This window comes from Prunus avium, chromosome 7, assembly GCF_965620075.1.
Source record: "Prunus avium chromosome 7, drPruAviu1.hap1.1, whole genome shotgun sequence".
Lineage (NCBI taxonomy): Eukaryota > Viridiplantae > Streptophyta > Magnoliopsida > Rosales > Rosaceae > Prunus > Prunus avium.
Genome location: NC_142290.1, coordinates 36,220,020 through 36,237,775, shown reverse-complemented (window position 1 = coordinate 36,237,775; position 17,756 = coordinate 36,220,020). Strand labels below are relative to the sequence as shown.

Sequence of the window (17,756 nt, the reverse complement as noted above, 5' to 3'; positions counted from 1 at the left end):
GTCTTTTGTTTTGTTTTGCTTTGGTTATTTTTTGGGCCAAGCCTTTCTGTTTTCACCAATTTGTAATCTGGCTAACTTTTCTGACCCAATACAGAATTACATTCTCTTCAGTTGGATTCTTTCGCCTGTCAAACCAAGAAAAGTGAAAATTGTTAAATTCCATCCGTAACTTGGCCACCCTCCACCATTTAACTGCTGCCATGTCCGCAGCGGACTCCAATTGCTGATAAGAGAATATCTTTTTTTCGGTTCCGAGTTCATACATAGTTTAAACTATAAAGGGATGGGAGTTTCTCACATATACTACCACAATGTGATGAGGGTTCGAACATGAGATTACTAGTTTTTAAGTCAATGATCTTTTCAACTAGGTTAGAACTCGTTGGCGAGAAAATTTGGGCTAGAGTTTTTCACCTCTCTTTTGTTAAAGCTTTATTTGTATTGTTATTGCTTGGTTTTTTCAAGCTTTATTTATTTTTGGTTGTTCAACCAAAAAAAATTTATTTTTGGTTGTTATGAGTTTGCACTCTTCGATCATGCGTATCGTTAGTGGAGAAGCCTCAGATTGTCTTAATTCTTATATTAGATCGCTTCATTATTGTAATAGACATTTGTAGCAAGTTTGTGTTGGTCATTTTTGGCTAGCGGCTTTTTTAACTGAATTATGAATGCAATCCAAAATTTCTCAAAAAAACCCACCACTTGAATAATATAGGAATCAATTTTAAAATAGTTAATTCACAATTTGCTGCCACCACGTGATTAATTAGCATAAATTCATACTTGTTTTTTTTTCAATTAATGGGATTTGTTATTGGCTTGGGCTTTCGTGAGAAGACTCATGGGGATTTGGAAATAAAGATTCAATTTTGATTTTGATTTACTAGATGTAGACGACAAGAAAAACCAAGACTTTTTCTAGACACAGACATCGAGGGGCTCCATGGACGTCAAACAATTTCACTATATCACATGAGTAGTCTCTCAAGTCGCAAGTCGAGCCCCTTCCTTCAATATAGCCGACAAGTTGCTTGGTCTTCATTTTCAAATTCAATCAGCCAAAAGCGTCCAACTTCTGAATTCTAATGATGTCTTTTCATTTCAACTTCCGAATTCAATCTGCCAAAGCGTCCAGGTTCTGAATTCTAATGTCTCTTTTCCTTCTCCAAATTTGACCAAATGTTCGTTCAGGCCATTGTTTCGTAATCAAACATGTCATGGATTCTGACTTTGGAGAGTTGATTGGTATTGAGCTAATTTTGGTTCGGTTTTCTTTCATAATGTTAGGCACCAACTGCATTATCAAAGGCACACGTACTAGTACTACCATGCATATGCATTGGAAAGAGAAAAAAGAAACTATGCCCGGGTTAAACAATGCCATATGTAAGGGCTTTTTTCTTTTTCCTTTTCTTTATATATATATAATAATAAAAAAGGTCACAATCTAAAAGATGACCTGGATCAAGAAGGAAATATATATTTATAGAAGGTGTATATTTACCAAAAGAATTAAACAAAAACAAAAACTAGGCTCTTCATGTCTGCCAGAACACATCAGGGTCATTGCTGTACAATGAGTGATCCTGAATTTCCTGGTTAGCCACATGGCAATCAATAAGCCGTGATTGGATAATTTTACAGAGTGCCAAACCAGAAGGAAGCACCCACCATCCACTTTCATCCCTGCATTTTGCAAACAAGGATTTTCATTAGCGAGAATTGAAGTTGCTGCAATCACTATTTACAACAGATGAGGCTACTACATAAAAGAGTTGCTGCCATTAATCTAAAAACTTACATGCTAAAATTCCAGGACTGAAAGTTGGAATGCTTTTTCTGCGAGTGGGTCGTATACTGAATCAATCCGCACGTAAAAGCAACAACCTGAAACATTACAAAATGTTAGGAATCGCACCATCAAATATTGAAACAAGGGTATAGCCTGCTTGTATTGTAGTAATAGCCTTTCATGTGAACCTCTTGAATTTTTAAGCCACTGGGTTCAGAACAACTTACAACATTGATCAAGGATGTGATATTCCACAAAGCATATATACGTGCAAGACCTGCTGACCGTCTCGGTCCATGACTAAACAAAGCACTGATTCCAGCTGGGAAGGGGAATAGTAGTCCAAGAGGAAGAATAAATAAGACTAAGAAGAAGTCCAACAGTGAAATAGAATACAGCTGCAGCAAAGTGAGCAAGACTATGCTAAAATCTCCCAACAGAAGAATAGAGATGACCAAACCAACAAGATCCTGTGATATAGAAAGATACGAACGAGGGAGAGTTAGAATAGCATCTAAGAACAACCAGATTACAGAATGAGGAATGATAAAAAACCAAGTCAGTATATTGTAGGCATGGTCACTACCTGATGGCCAACAGGTTTGCCATTACAAACTATGAAGGAAAAGGGATAACATATAGCTTTCCTCTCTTTAAACATCCTTAAGCTCTTGGTGTGTAAAATCCCTCCAGAGAACCTTTTTTGAGACATCCAATGGTCAATGAGTCTCAATTGTTCAAATGGGTTTTCCCTATGATTTCTTGGCATACTGCAAATCAGGTCGAAGAAACATAAACCTTAAGGTATATAACTTGCTAGAAAAATAATCAGGAGGAGAATGTTACCGTGACTGATGCTCTGGTGGCAACGATGCATCTTGACCATCCAGCGCTGGTCGCATACTTTCATTGTCAATAGCATATACCAAAAGTCCAAACTGGCAATATCCAGATGCTGTAGGCTGAAACCAGGTAAGATCTACATGTATTCCATATGCACTAAGAGCAGGGTTCGCATGTGTTTCAAGCCAGCTGATAACATGACCAAAAGTTAATTTTAAGTGTCCACGCCGAACCAAACGCAGTTGAGCGTTTAGACCAGCTACAAGCCGATACCAGATTGTAGGTGGAATACACTGAAAAAAATCAAATATAACGATCAGAACTTAATTTATATATATATATAATCAGCAGTAGGATATAACTGAACTTCACATGATACACATCCCTAAACATAGATCGGTAGCAAACCTGACTCATGAGGCTAGTAAGAATGTTATCACTGTGAAGAGAGAAAGGAGCCATGTAACTTCCATTTCCTCCAAAAATTATAGACATCGGAAATCTCTGATGAAGACGGGGAGGAAGACCAGCTCTTTTCTCATCTCCACCCAGGAAAAAGTCCACATATGCAAGCATTAGATCAGAAGTTGCAGCTACCTGCAGTAAAAAAAAATTAAACGTGATGGTAAAACTGTTAATTCAGCCATAATTTCAAAACGACTCTTCAAAAGACGTTAACAAATGAAAATCTGCACAACAGCACTACAGTGACACGAGATTAACAGTAGATCATTCATATGTATTCAGTAAAATTCATATATAGATATCTAGCTAACAATGCGAGCTGATAGTATTTCTGTTCCAGGTGCTTAAGATCCTAAAACCCCAAAGAAAATTATGTAGAGAAGCACAAGGAAACACTAGACAGTTAGGATGTCTTTAGAAATACCTTAAGCCCTTCATACAGTGCACGTGAACGACAAGAACGCAAGCAAGAATGATCATATTCTGACCGAACATATTCACGAAGTTGTTGTAACTTCTTTTTCCGTCGACTCTGTAACCATGACCATGCAAGTGGATAGGCAAAAACAGAAAGAATGCTGTAGATTGATCCTTCCCACCACTGATAAGCAGCTAAACCATTAATCTCATCCACAAATCTATTGAATGCATCCTCATATCTGCCATGTAATGAAATACTTAAAACACTAGAAGTTTACCCAACTTGAGTTAATAAGAAACTATGAACAAAATTATTGAACCCAAAGCATCAAGCATCAATATGGAAATATATGCATAACTAAACAAAGGCATGTCGTGTCACCATTAATTTGCAGTGAGCATCCAACCACCAAAATCATAATACACCAAATGGAGAAAGAGAGCTTACACAATCTCTGTTATTTGTTCTGGAGGGGAATGAGGTAGATGCCAAGGTTCACCGAATGTATTTGGCCCCATGAAATACATCCTATGTACATGACTCTGAGATTCCTCGTTTCTATTTGTTTCCAAAACCTAAATGACAACAGGATTGTCACATCTAACACGATGGAAGATTACAGAGCACTCCAATTTGGTTTTTAAATGATAATTATGCCAGTAATAAAAACAGCAGTAAGTAGCCAAAGTCAGAAATTGAGGCAAACCTCGTTTAACGATTCCAGGAAAGGGAAGGAATGATCTAAACGTGACCCCTGTCGAGCAGGTAAAGGAGCTGGTACTTCATCTGCAGTAACATATTTTGTTCGTGCAACACTAAGCACAAGAGCTAAAAGGATGAGGAGACCTAACAGAATAAGACTGAACAACCATGGTCCACCAAAAGTGTAAACCAATTCTTCAAGTGCTGTATAACATTTTGGCATGTGATATCTGTCAGAAATGCACTTGTATGGACAAGGAGTTTCACTAACACCACCTGATAAAATTCAAATGAAGTCAAAGAGTTCATTTACCCAAAGAGAAACATATTCACACTAATATTGTAACACCACTCTCAACAACAAAGATCCACAACATGCAGCCAGTCAATCCAATTTCCAGGTCTTCACAAGTCAAATAATGACAAACTTCTTAAAATAAAGCACATTGAAAAACATAGCAAAACTGTTGCACAAATAAATAAGTAGCCAGACTAAAATTTAGGGATACCTCGAACAGTAACATATATGGCACGATGTGGAAGCTCGAGAGATGGGCAAGCATGACAAAGGGCTCTATCAGAGCCACTGACATTCTTGAAAGTCCCCACAGGGCATTCCTGCAGTACAATTTGCTCAAATTTTAAACATAAACATGATAATTAGGAGAAATAAAGCAACCCAACGAAAGCATATTAAAGCCCACAATCACAGATGCAAATACGTATACAAATACAATATGAACCAATATCTTCTTATCACATGGATACAGAGTCTAGGAATCAAATGATTAAAGATCCAAATGAACAATTAAACAATGCAAAATTGACATCAAAGATAATGTTTCAAATGTGCCTACAACAACAACAAGAAGATAATTTATTCAACATAATGTTTCTCAACTCTATGCTAGATATAATAGCATGAACGCATCCATATTACATCTTAAAAGCAATTCAAAATATCATGCAAATATAACTTGCGAAGCTACCTCACAAAAGATACCATAAAGCCCTCTAGGACAGGCCTTTCCAGTAATACTCCCATTTTGCCCAGCAAGACCATGACCTCTACCGAAACCTCCCCTGCGCCAGGGAGAAGGAAAGAGGGTTAATAGACTATTTATAATCAGAAATCTAATTATTGAATAGAAACTAAACTGGCGACACATATATGTCAAAATGAAAGTTGTGAAAAGCAGTATCTATTTCAGAATACAAACCCAGTAATAATGCTTCCTCTCACTCTTGCTATGGGCAGATATGCATCACCAACTGGTATATCCGACCAGTGAAAGTGAATCCTTCCACCACCACCTCCGCCACCACCACTAGGACTACCATGTCCACCAACAGTTGAGATTGTAGATGAATTACCAAGTGCCAATGTTTGAACAAACAAAAGAATAGTTCCACCAGATCCACCACCAGGACCTATATTTGAAAAAGTCCTGCTATTTTGCTCCAAAAAATCTTCTCCAAAGCTTTCTCCGTCAGCTCTAAGAGAACCATCAAGAGATAAACTTGACAGCGAGCGCTCCAATGAACCCATTACTGTTCAGGAACAGGACAAACAACACAATAACTATCCATCACAAAAAGAAAATCAAGAGAAACGAAATTGAATTTAACAGTTAAGATATGTTTAACCCATTGAATTGTCAATGTATTTCAAAAATTTCTCCACAACTTTCATTTATGTTTACTTATATTTCTTACCGATAATACCACCACCTGCAGTTGCACCAGCTAGGCTATCATTTCCACTGCCACTACCAAGTTCACAAGGTAAATCAGCATCTCCATAGGAAACACCACCTTCAATAAATTTTCCGTCGTAATACCCATCCCCACCTTTGCCACCATGGCCCCCGCCACCACCAAGCCCATTTACAAAAAACTTTCCTCTACCCATCCCACCAGTGCAACCTACACATTGAAATAGAGATTCCTTAAATCTTAAAATGCATTGTTTAGGCAACCATATATTGCTACTTCCAATCCAAATTGTTAAAAAGTAAGGCAAAAACACATACCTAGCCCAGATGCACTAATTACCCCAGAAAAGTGGACCGCTACAGCTCTAACCCAGTGAAAATGTATAACAGATCCAGATACAATGCCTTCAACAATAACATCTTCAACACGACAGATCTGGAGTAGTAAGCCAAGCCAACCATATATCAGAAAAACAAGGAGGAATCTATTCAACCATAATAAAAGTTTTGCAAATTGACCAAGATAAGTACTTAGTTCTCAATCTGGATCAATGGGAGACCTGAAGAGTGAAGGTCAATGTAGAGTTCATGTTACAATCTTCGGGCGGATGAAGTAATTCCATGGGGCAGTTTGGAAGTTCACAGTTGAGTTGAGGTTTCCTACCAGTCCCAAAATGAAAATCAACTCCAAAAATAAATAAAAAATACAACAAAATATAATGGCATCACTAAGAACTATGAATTTAAAACTTACGTCAAATTACTACTGCCACTGTCCAGAGGCCCTCGCAGTAAAGATCCAGGTCCAACCTTCATATTACAAACAGTAGATTCAGTATGTACATGGCAATGCAACAAGATAATATGTGATTAGTGGCACAAATCATATAGTACATTTCAGAATTCACATAGCATGGCAAGAAACAACATCAGACCATGTGGATAAGGATTTTTTATTTATTCATATATATGCTCATTGGATTTGCTTATTATGTCAAAAATGAAATTAACAAACCAATGAAAGTTCCAAATTCAAATAACAGAAAACTGATGCCAAAATCATTGTTCCTCAGATGCCAACAATTCTATGTATATGATGGTGGAACTTTAGAGAGACAAACTGAACACTTTGCATCGTAATCCCAAAACTTGTAAAACATGGATTTAAAAAATGGTGAATTCTTAAAAACTACACAATAAATACGCAGCTTACATAGATACTGAAAAACAGAGACAGAACCAGGTGTTGTGCTTCAATCAGATCTCCTGGCCCAGACAAATTCAAGAAACCTTGTCCGTGAACTCCCAAATTTGCATTAGAATGTATCACAGACGACCCCTGACAACCAATTGCAGAAGCATGACTTGATACTATAAACAACATAATATTATATTACTTGTTATTTTAGGTGTAAAATTAAGGCCCAAGTTTCAACATACCCTGAGAACCACTAAATTGCTTGCCTCAAGCAAGGATGTTGCCACAAGTGCATCAGCGCCACCATCTATAAGCATTTTAGAATTCCACATCAAGTGCATTTTGACAGACATTCGAAGAGCCCCAAATATCTGAATTTATTAGGAAAAGAAAGAAGACACTCAAATGTTAAAGTCTTACAAGGTATGAGATGTGCATGCCTTTATCTATTTTTTCATGTTCCCCTTCCCACTCCCACCCCCAATTTATCTGTGCCTAGCTGGTCAGATATGCAAGAAACATGAAATTCTAGAAAGAAAAAAAAGTAAGAATCGAAAGAAAGCAAAATGGTAAATCTGCCACCTGCCTTGACAACAGAATCACTCATCAGAAGCTCTTCTGCCATTAACTCAAACTCTGATGAAGCATAATGTGCAAGACCAAAACTCAAAACTGCACCACATGATAAACGAATTTGACCTCGAACCTGTACAATGCATTACAATTTCAACATAATTCGAACTTTATAACGCATGTTTTTTATTTTGAATATCAACATTAAGACAAGAAGAACCCCTTCAGCACAAAGCAATAAATGTTAGTTCTTCAATTACCTGAACACGGCTCCAATACAAAGGAACCAAGGCCTTGGCCTGATTTTTGATATCAACATTGGTCCAAAGTGGCTGTTTAGGAAACTCTAACAGAAGCGTGTCAGTCTGTGTGGACAAGTTGTGATTACTGACAATAAGTTTCCGAGGTACAGCATCATAATATGTCCCTGCAGCGCCTGCATTTTCAGGACAGCCTAAACTCCTTCCCCCTGCCAGAAGAAGCAGAACATCACTAATATGCCAGAATTAATGTACAAAATCAAAGGAGTTCCAACGGTTCTTTCAAAAGCAAGTTCTTTCTCTACAGATTACAAAAGAGAAACTTAAACAACTTCTTTTATATACAAAAATATATTACACAGAATAATATTTGACTTACCATGAGCGAAGATATCTGTATCATCACGCCTGCTGAAAACTTTGATGGAAACTCTTCCACCTCCTCCTCCAGCGAATCCATTACCCCCCACTGCACTTATACTGCCACTTCCAGTCCTGCTCTCCACAGAAAAATAATTGTAGTTATGCAATGGAAGAACAACACATGCTGATAGTATCTGAGTTCATGATTGAGCATATTAATAGGCACAAGTATTAGTCCTTTTCAAAAAAAGAAAATAGGCATAAGTATTAGTGAGTCATTGTTCCAAGTTAAACAAGCAACAGGTAAAGAACTTACATTCTATAAGCTTTGATAAATATGCTGCCTCCAGACCCTCCCCCACCCTTAATCCCACCATCACCACCATCAGCCAAAACACTCCCACCAACATCAATTGAACTTCTGGCCTCCAACCAAATCCTTCCACCTCCTTCCCCACCATTCTTCTCATCCTTACTAGTCGTGCCACCCTTACTCCCATAACTCACGGGCTCATCCAACGATGACCATGCATATGGATCCCCACCCCAAACATCGGAAGGGAGCTTCGTATTATCGGTCACACAACTAGCACCTCTCCCACCATGCCCTCCACCAGAGCCCTGCACACCCTCTGGGGAGCCACTAGTCTGCGGCGGGGGTGCACCAGCCAATGCCGTAACGTTTATCACTGACCCTATTGACAAGTTTGCATTTGAAGCATTAACCGAAACTAAACCTGCAATAATCATTGAATTGCTACCTAAACTAAATTCTCCACTAATATTAACCACAATTGAGCAACCCAATAGTGGGCAGCTCAAATTAACACCAGGGTGTATATATAAGCTCCCATTGCCTTCTATAAACACATCATCTTCAAGAATCAAGCTTGAGTTGAGCTCACAAATGGTGTCCAGAGACCCAATTCCATTGAGACCCCCCTGACACGAGAGCGGTGGAGGGTGAGGTGGCGGCGGACTCGAAGGTGGCGAAGGAGGCGTGTAGTCTCCCTGAAACTGATCGAAACCGAAGCCGAGAACCGAGAATTCATCGTCTAAATCAGCGCAGAGACTAGGGTTTATGGTGAAACTGGCCAATAGGTTGAAAATGAAAAGGTGGAGAAGAAACGGGGGATTAGCGGCCATCTTGAAGAGGCAAAACTCATCACAGATATAAAACCCTAGTTGGATATTGGTTGCAGAATCGTATTGGGTCAACACAAAACCCAAATTCTGGGTTTTGGGGACATGGATTTGGGGATTTTGAGAGTTTTGAGTATTGAATTGAGTGAAATTCTGGATCAAAGACTGAAACTTAGAGTGAGAAATTGGGAGGATAAATTAGGCAAATACGTAAAAGCTCAGACCTATTTTAAGAAATAAGAATTTCATGAAAATGGTAAGCAATCTAATAAGAAATTAGCGCGTATTGGTGTTGCTTTGTGATTGAGACAGAGAAGAAGACGAAGAGCTGATGCCTGGTGGAAGCAGAACAGACAGAACAGAACAGAACCGACGCAGCATACGTGTGCGTGGCACGTGCAACCTTCTTTGTTAAGGTATTTCAGACTTTTGAGTTTCAGATAAGCTTCTTCTTCTTCAATTCAACATTCCAATCCAACTTTCCCAACTGCAAAAAAGAGAAAAGGCAAATTAAGCGCAACACAGTCTTTTGCTACAATTAACAAAACCGCTGTAGATTGTCCCTGATTTCTAAGGCGTAACGTAATCACTAACAGAGAATATATTAGATTAGATTAGATTTAACACTAATTGTATATTATTTCGACTCTAATCTCATTTAGTCAATTTACACTAATGTAAGGTATGCGTCACCTGATGGAGTTATTGGATTGGACCAACACATATAGATTGCGGTTAGTTAATTATATTATCTGTCAAATCAAATTCTACAAGAAACCACCTTTTTTTTGTTTCTTTGCGATACAGTATCTTATCAAAAGCTACCACCTTTAACGATAAAATACTGTGCAATGCATCCGTGTTAAGTTCATCAAAGAGATTATTAACTGTTTGATTATGATTAATGAATAGTTACTGATAGTTACTTTCAACTTTTAATGTTTCACTGTCTGGTTTATTTAGGATCTGTCATAAAGGGAGAAACGTTTTTTTTGGGACGAAATAAAGGGAGAGACTTTGAACATCCTGGCTCATAGAGTCTAGTAATTAGAATGAGTATAATCTAAATACCTCAACGAGAATTTGGTTGGATAATAAGAATGTACAACTTGGTTCTTTCTCTGTTTTTCTTTCTTAACAGTGTTTTGTTTGTACATATGTTGTTGCGTACAGCTCTCAATCTAATTTGCAAACAGTGGAAAAATTAAAATATAATTAGTCCTTTGTCATGGAACTCGTGGGGTGAATGAGGCATGAGCTGGCCAATTTGTCTGTAATGAACTAGGGTAGTGCTGTTCAAGAATAATAAATCAGCAGCAGCAATCTGTTTGATCATCATCCAGCTGTACAGTTGATTGTTATAAAGTTGATTTCTTTTTAACTCCCAGCTTCAGGGAAGTCGATTTATTTTAACTTGGAAATGGAAATCTAAAGTTGGATTTCATGTGGATGAATTTTGATCTTTGTGAGTGAGAATGGAACTTACGGAAATTATGAAAGGAGAAGGATGCAGAAATACACTCTCTTTATTCATTCATGAATTTTGGTGTGCGCAGCAGCACAATGCACAAGAATACATATCTTAAAACATGTAAATAAATAAAAAATACAACTCCTCAAAAAGTAGCTGGAGGGAGCAGAGCGCCTCTTCTTTAACCAACAGTTTGTACATCACTGAACAAATGAAGTCTTGATGAAGCAGAGCATATAAAGGTGCACTTCTCCTTAAGATACATATTGATCATGTTGAAAACTCTCATGGCTCACCATCTCAGCTTTGCTGGGAAATACTGCAATAAAATTCACATCCGATTAGAAAATGAGCAGTTGGAGAATGATCAAAATCCCCTACTGAGGAACTGCACAGCAGCACTCACCTTCTCAATGAGGGATAAATAATATGGCTTCACTTTTTCGACATCAACTCGTACTTTGCTCTTGCTGTAGAGGTCATATTTGCTGCATAAGATTACATAAAATAAAAGCACAAACATGTTCAGTTTGATTTAGAATGATGAGATGGGAAATATAAACAAATGAAGTGAATTGGAAATGGAGCTTACTTGAACACTTGAAGCCACTTTAGATTCTCTTCATCCTCCTTGTTCATAAGGTGTCTATATGCCCCTGCCCTATGTAAAGCTGCAAGAAGATAAATTGGAATTTTCAACATTGGTGTCACCTTGGACAGAATATTGTCAAGTGTAGTTTGCATAGTTGGAAGGCGATTTTAGTGATGCTACTTACGATAAAACGAGTGATACCGGATGATGAACAATCCAGCCTGAGGCAAAGTTGTTCCATTTTCCTTGGCCACCTGCAGATTTGAACATACCAGTTAACAAAATCAGAGTTAAGCTGATAGTAATGTTTGAAAATCGTACGGAGCGAAAGACGTACCAAGTACATGTAGTCATCATGACCCCAAGATATCATGACATTGTCCAGTCCGCATCCTTCTGAGTAAATCCCATACTTAGTGTTAAAGGAAGCATTGTTGTAGTCCGGATTTTCCTTGAAATACTGCAGAAGCAAATAAATTTGGTGTAACTTGATTGATTATGGTCACATTTAAGATGTCCTCAGTTCAAGTAAATTTTGAAGAGGAAATTTACCTTGTGGTGAACAATGTATTCATCAAAAGCGCACCCAAGGGGATGTGTGTCTCCTGCAACAAAATAATTGAGTAACTTTTTTCAATTGAAATAGCTCAAAAAGGGAAAAGGGTAAAATCATATATATATCAACAGTGAAACTGCAAAGCTCACCAACAACAGCCCATTGAGGAAGTTCTCCAAAGCTAGGAAGAAGAAGCACTTTTCCAAGATCTGAAAAACCCATGCAAGATTAAGTTAAATATGCTGCTGTGGATCTCTATCCGAAACATATCAGAACCAAGGAGTTTTAATTGGGTATTTACCATGAATAAGGGCAGTCAAGTGCAACCAATCTTCATTAGGATAGTCTTTTCTGATGGCTTCAGCTGTTTGCAACAAGTGCTCAATTTGGGGTTCATCCAAGTCAGGGTCACTGTCATCCACAACCTCATTGAGGAGCTCACAACATTCCCATATGCTCATTTCCACTCTGTTCAACTTGCTATACTCCTGCCTCATCTTCTTCACGAAATCGAGTGTTTGATTGATGTGGTTCGACTTGTAGAATTCCTCCACAGATTTCTGCCTCTCACTTTCTGCATTGTAATCCCTGCAAAGCATTTGTGCATAAAAATCAGGCCAGGCTCCAATGCTTCACCACAAGAAACCAAACCCTTGATGCAACATAAGAATGTGAACAAACTGAAAATATATATAGAGACCTGAATGACTGGCCAAATGAGTTAATTTCAGGGGCGATGAAGGCATCATTTGAGGCTGCAATTTCTTGTGTCACACATCCGTCATTTTTGGAGATGTCTTTGGGCACCACAAACCCACCATCCAAAACCAGTTCACAGGTTTCATTGGTTTCAGAACAAAGCTTCTTCTCCTCCATTTGTGACCCTGCTAAAACAGGAAGAGAAGATCAAGATCAGAATCAATTAATTCTTCATCAAAACTGGAACCTAAAACTCAATGCAGAAGAGTTTAAAACAAAGAACAAAGGAAAAGGTACCAAGCTGATGATCAGGCTGCTCAATGAGGATAGTCATTTTTGCCTCCAAAACTCAATCAATTAAAATATGACTGAAAGCAAACAAAAAGCACCAGAAACAGAGAAAAACATCAATCAGGCTGCTCAATGAGGCTGTGTGGCACAACATGTTGCCAAAGAGGGTTCTTATAGTCACATAAACTGTCCTTGCATGAAAATTTTGAAAGCATGGAAGTCCTCAACTGAAAAAATCATCAAGTTTCCAAACCATTATTTTATCCAACAAAATCCCACAAAAAGTCCTTGCATGAAAATTTCAGAAACGTACGAGTCCTCAACTGAAAATTTATATATTTTCCAAACTATTTTATCCAACTGGCCCCATTGAAACGTTAAAAAAATACAGTTGGACTTGGAAGGAAAATGATAAGGCTCTCTCTCTCTCTCTCTGTGTGTCTGCCCACATTTGGGAAATAAGATGATTAAAATTGAAGTAAAAAAAGCACGACTAAGAGTCAGCTATTACGTGGATATCATATCTAAAATTCTTGCTTGGACCTACTGACATGGAATCTAGTCATGGCCGAGTAATATGTATAGCACTGCTTTCTTTTTCTCTGGTGTGAGATCAACGGCTTAGCTGTGACCCTCTAAATAAAACGTTGACTAATATGGTACTAGTAATCAGAAACGACGGTGAATATTTAATATTTCACGCGGACATCAACTTGCTAAGTTTTTTGTTTTCTTTTTTGGCTGAGAACATCAACCTGCAAGTTGCACTGTGTTCTTGTTGTAATGTAAAATATAATCTTCTTAATAATGCACAGGTCGGCTGTATTCTGAGAGGATATGCCAATGCCATGGTAGATATATTTCCTGCTATAGATTTATACCATTGCCGGCTGCAGTTTAAATTGCTAAACTACGAATCTGAACAATTGATGTGTGGTTTTTGTAAAATGTGGTTAATGTTCACAGCTTAACGACATGAAAATTTGTCTCGTAATAAAAATTTGATAAGAGATCATTACTCGACAAATTATATATTATAATTTTGGCTTCGTTAAACAAAATTCAAAGAAAAAAAGTAGAATAACAAGAACAGCTCATGTCTTTACCCTGAAAGATAAGTTAATGGGAGGTAAATTGAATACATGAAACTTTATACATGCATGCCCACAGAAGATGTCTGTTAATTGATTGATAGTAAGTAAATTGAGCACGTTTTCGTTGTTCAAAAAAGCAGAATATTTTGTGTCGGGGGAAATATAAAAAAACGTGTTTGTTGAGGTCTTCAATCAATGCATATTTATACCGTACACTTGTCATGGTTTTGTATCTGTAATGCCAAGAAATTGAAAGTAAAGATCTTCCATAGCTACCCTACCAGGTGTCCGTTCCCTTGGCAACCATATTCGGTGCTCTTTAATCGTAGTTTAGAGTAATTTAGCATATCGCTTTGAATCATATCAAATTTTCTTAAAATGATAACACTAATCTAACAATGTGTTTGGTATTATACGTGATTCATAGGTTGGATTGATTGAAATGTTATATTACATGACTTAGTAGGATTAGACATAATCCAATCCAACTTAATCCTAACCTTTTTATAGGATTAGACATAATTAAATTCATGTTGTTCTTAGACCATCAAACACTTGACTAGGATTATGAATCATATCGAACTCACTAAACGGACAGTATATGTGTGTCTACATATATCATATCATGATAGACTCAAATTAAGTGCATTGCATCATTTCTAAACTCATCTAGTGAAACACATGTTACACAGCAACAAGTTTATATTAGGTGAAATGTTCTCATATAGATTTTGCCTTTATTTCTCTTGACAAAACACAATTGGTTACTTTGAGCAGTTACTTTAATAGATCAATCTTCTCAGATCAGAAATTCTATGGAGCCCAAAATTTGTACGCCTTTCTTCAAAGATCAACATGACCTCTTCACAGACAAATCTTACCAAATAATAGAGACCAGTGACCCACCACAAAGCCTTTTCTTGTTTCTCGGTTAGCAAGATTTCAGACCAAAAAATTCTGATGGAAACAACTCTGACATTACAACTATTGAAAATATCAAAATCTTACTGGCTATTGCGGAGAATTTGAACATTAAGTGATTAAAATGAATTAGTACTGTATTAGGGATTATGTGTTCGAATTTCCCTTATCTGTTATCGCTTATGTAAAAAATAACATTTTAAGGTTGTGAATTTGAAGGTCATAAACTTCATGTCAAATTCCAATCCTGCTTTTCCATTCTGTATATCCACTTAGGAAATACAATGACTAATGTTCTCCACTTACCATACCATTATAAACTAGACAACAATTTCTTTTTGTTTCTCGGAAGCCAAGCCACACATGGAACACATGAAAAATCAGGATGTGTTTGGTGTGTGTTGTCATGACTCGTGATGAGACTTACCGACACCAGTAAACTAAAAAGAAAATTGATCCCGCCCAAGAGTTTTGCAAAAACACCCCCTGGGAAATTTTGCTGCCACTTTGCGCGGTACCCGGCCCAAACGTCTGCTAAAAAAATAACCGGATCAATATGCCAACAGATGCTTAACACTGATACCGGGCCTGGCCAGACCAAAAATAAAATAGAAACTGGGCCTAGCTAGTTCAGACCAAACAGTTCTTTTATTTTTCGATCAAATGAACAAATTTTATTTTAACAAGGCAATAGTCTAATTTGAGTGGAAGAAGGATTCGAACTCGAGTGTGAGAGGGTAAACATACTTACAATAGATCAACCGATTAAATTCGGCTGCTTCTAATAAACATAGTGGTCAAAATTATCCATGAAGATTTTTGTGTACTATTTTTTTAAATCAATGAGAAAAGTGAATCAGAAAATGAGATATTGTTCAATATTAACAAGAGAAATATCACTAAATTAAGAGTTAATACTCTAATCATACACTACGGTAATTGTAATCCAAAACCTACAATCGTACATTTGTGGACCAAAAAATACATATTTGTTTGGACAATTTAGTTAGACAAAGATAAACATCGAATCTAGTTTCAGGTAAGATTGTATCCACTTTACAGTTCCAATCTTTAAAAAGAATGCAACTTCAAAAAGATGGATGATTTGTTTAATCTTCATTCCTAAGATTATGTTTTGTGAACAATTATTATATGCAAACAACATACATAAAATAACAAACAACTTGCTTAGGAACCTTATCCCAAGCTAATATCTTTGCAAAAATTGTGGGCTGCTGTTCTATTCTTTTTTAATGTGCCTTTGAGAGTTGGCCTAACCTTCAATTCAATCGTTTAGTTTACAAGACCCTAATAATAGATTACAGGCAGGCAGGCATTTTACTATAAGAGGAACATAGAAACTGATGTATTGGGATAATTTCGTTTGGTTACTAAATAATAGGGAGCATCAAACTTGGACATTTCAGGTAAATTTTGTATCGGAGATAACACTTTTTGTTATTCTCAAATGTCATTGTGTTATTGGTCGAGGAAAGCAAAACATTGATCTCTGTTATAAGTGAGTTTTTCTGCTTATATATGACATACTAAACATGACATGGTGCGTTTAATATAGCGAGATTTGTTTGTATACCTTTAGAATGTACATTAATCAACATTTGACAATTATCATATTTAATACTTATTCGTGTGTACGAGTGAACAACTATCGTTAGCATTCACATTAATAATCTTTACTTATTGAAAGAACATAATTGCATCAAATGCTTATATTTGAGTTGATTTCTTGTGCACTCAAAGACTGTTTATATATAATGTTTCTTCTTAAAAGTTGATGGGACAAATTATACTTAATTCCTTTCGTGATTAACACTTCAGATTCTCATATTGGCCCGAAATAAAGTCATTTATTCTTATTACATCGATCAACCCAAAGATAAAGTCATCCATGGTTTCGTAAAAATAAAAAGAAGTCATCTGTAGATATTATATATTAATCAATTGTCCCTTTCCTTGATAATCACAGACGAAAAGAAACCCGCAGTAACCACATAAACTTCTACCCCAGAAGAAAATATATACATTATATTACTATAATATATGGCGCAGATATTATCATAGTAACAGTGACATCTGATGGTGGGACAATTTAATCTTATCTATATATCACTCTCGATGTGACTGATACCGTCATTTCCATATACATTTTTTGTATTTATTATTCTTTAAAATTAATTTCCATGTCCCTAAATTCACAGCAACCTCCCTCCCACAGTTAGGCCTCCAGGTCCTCCACCTCCACCACAAACAAATATCATAAGGCACAATGATTGACCTTCGGAGGATGTTGCTCCGTAATTGTAATGGTTTTTATCGCTAGTTTGTATTGACTATTTGTAATTGGTAATTTTTTTGACTGAATTATGAATGAAATCCCGAAATTTCTCAACCAAAAAACCCGCGTTGTTCAAATAAATATTAATTTCTTTGCCCCTTAACCTCATATAGTTGTTGCTTGTGCTGGAAAATAATTGTGTGCATGCAAGATGATACACGTGGCCCACAATGCCCCTGGATTGGATCGATCATTGACGCCTGAGAACTTTATAATCCCATCGACACGACAAGAAATTTAAGCGTGCCCAAGATTTTATAAGGCAGCAAAAAAGTTGTGCACGAAGTAAAATTAGGCCATT

At 37.0% G+C, this 17,756-nt stretch overlaps 2 protein-coding genes across 3 annotated transcripts; both read right to left on the bottom strand.

Moving 5' to 3' along the window:
• Positions 1-1,370: 1,370 nt before the first annotated feature.
• On the bottom strand, positions 1,371-10,129 carry LOC110751009 (uncharacterized). The gene is made up of 22 exons (XM_021951424.2): positions 8,649-10,129; positions 8,349-8,464; positions 7,970-8,178; positions 7,723-7,842; positions 7,379-7,507; positions 7,152-7,277; positions 6,693-6,748; positions 6,499-6,598; positions 6,257-6,374; positions 5,940-6,149; positions 5,444-5,774; positions 5,213-5,306; positions 4,733-4,841; positions 4,228-4,499; positions 3,969-4,096; positions 3,525-3,759; positions 3,044-3,232; positions 2,639-2,928; positions 2,379-2,562; positions 2,020-2,262; positions 1,802-1,887; positions 1,371-1,686 (listed from the first exon to the last, which is right to left on the bottom strand). The coding sequence occupies exons 1-22, from the start codon at positions 9,476-9,478 to the stop codon at positions 1,539-1,541; spliced, it is 4,323 nt and encodes a 1,440-aa protein (XP_021807116.2). The 5' UTR covers positions 9,479-10,129; the 3' UTR covers positions 1,371-1,538.
• An 854-nt stretch (positions 10,130-10,983) lies between these two features.
• Positions 10,984-13,350, bottom strand: LOC110751010 (inositol oxygenase 1-like). 2 transcript variants are annotated; one of them, XM_021951425.2, is made up of 10 exons: positions 13,091-13,350; positions 12,795-12,981; positions 12,396-12,682; positions 12,244-12,303; positions 12,091-12,143; positions 11,876-11,998; positions 11,723-11,792; positions 11,539-11,617; positions 11,353-11,434; positions 10,984-11,265 (listed from the first exon to the last, which is right to left on the bottom strand). In XM_021951425.2, the coding sequence occupies exons 1-10, from the start codon at positions 13,125-13,127 to the stop codon at positions 11,239-11,241; spliced, it is 1,005 nt and encodes a 334-aa protein (XP_021807117.1). In that variant the 5' UTR covers positions 13,128-13,350; the 3' UTR covers positions 10,984-11,238. The 2 variants fall into 2 exon arrangements, with proteins under 2 accessions (XP_021807117.1, XP_021807118.1); XM_021951426.2 differs by having other exon boundaries at positions 12,795-12,978; positions 13,091-13,344.
• Positions 13,351-17,756: the final 4,406 nt, after the last annotated feature.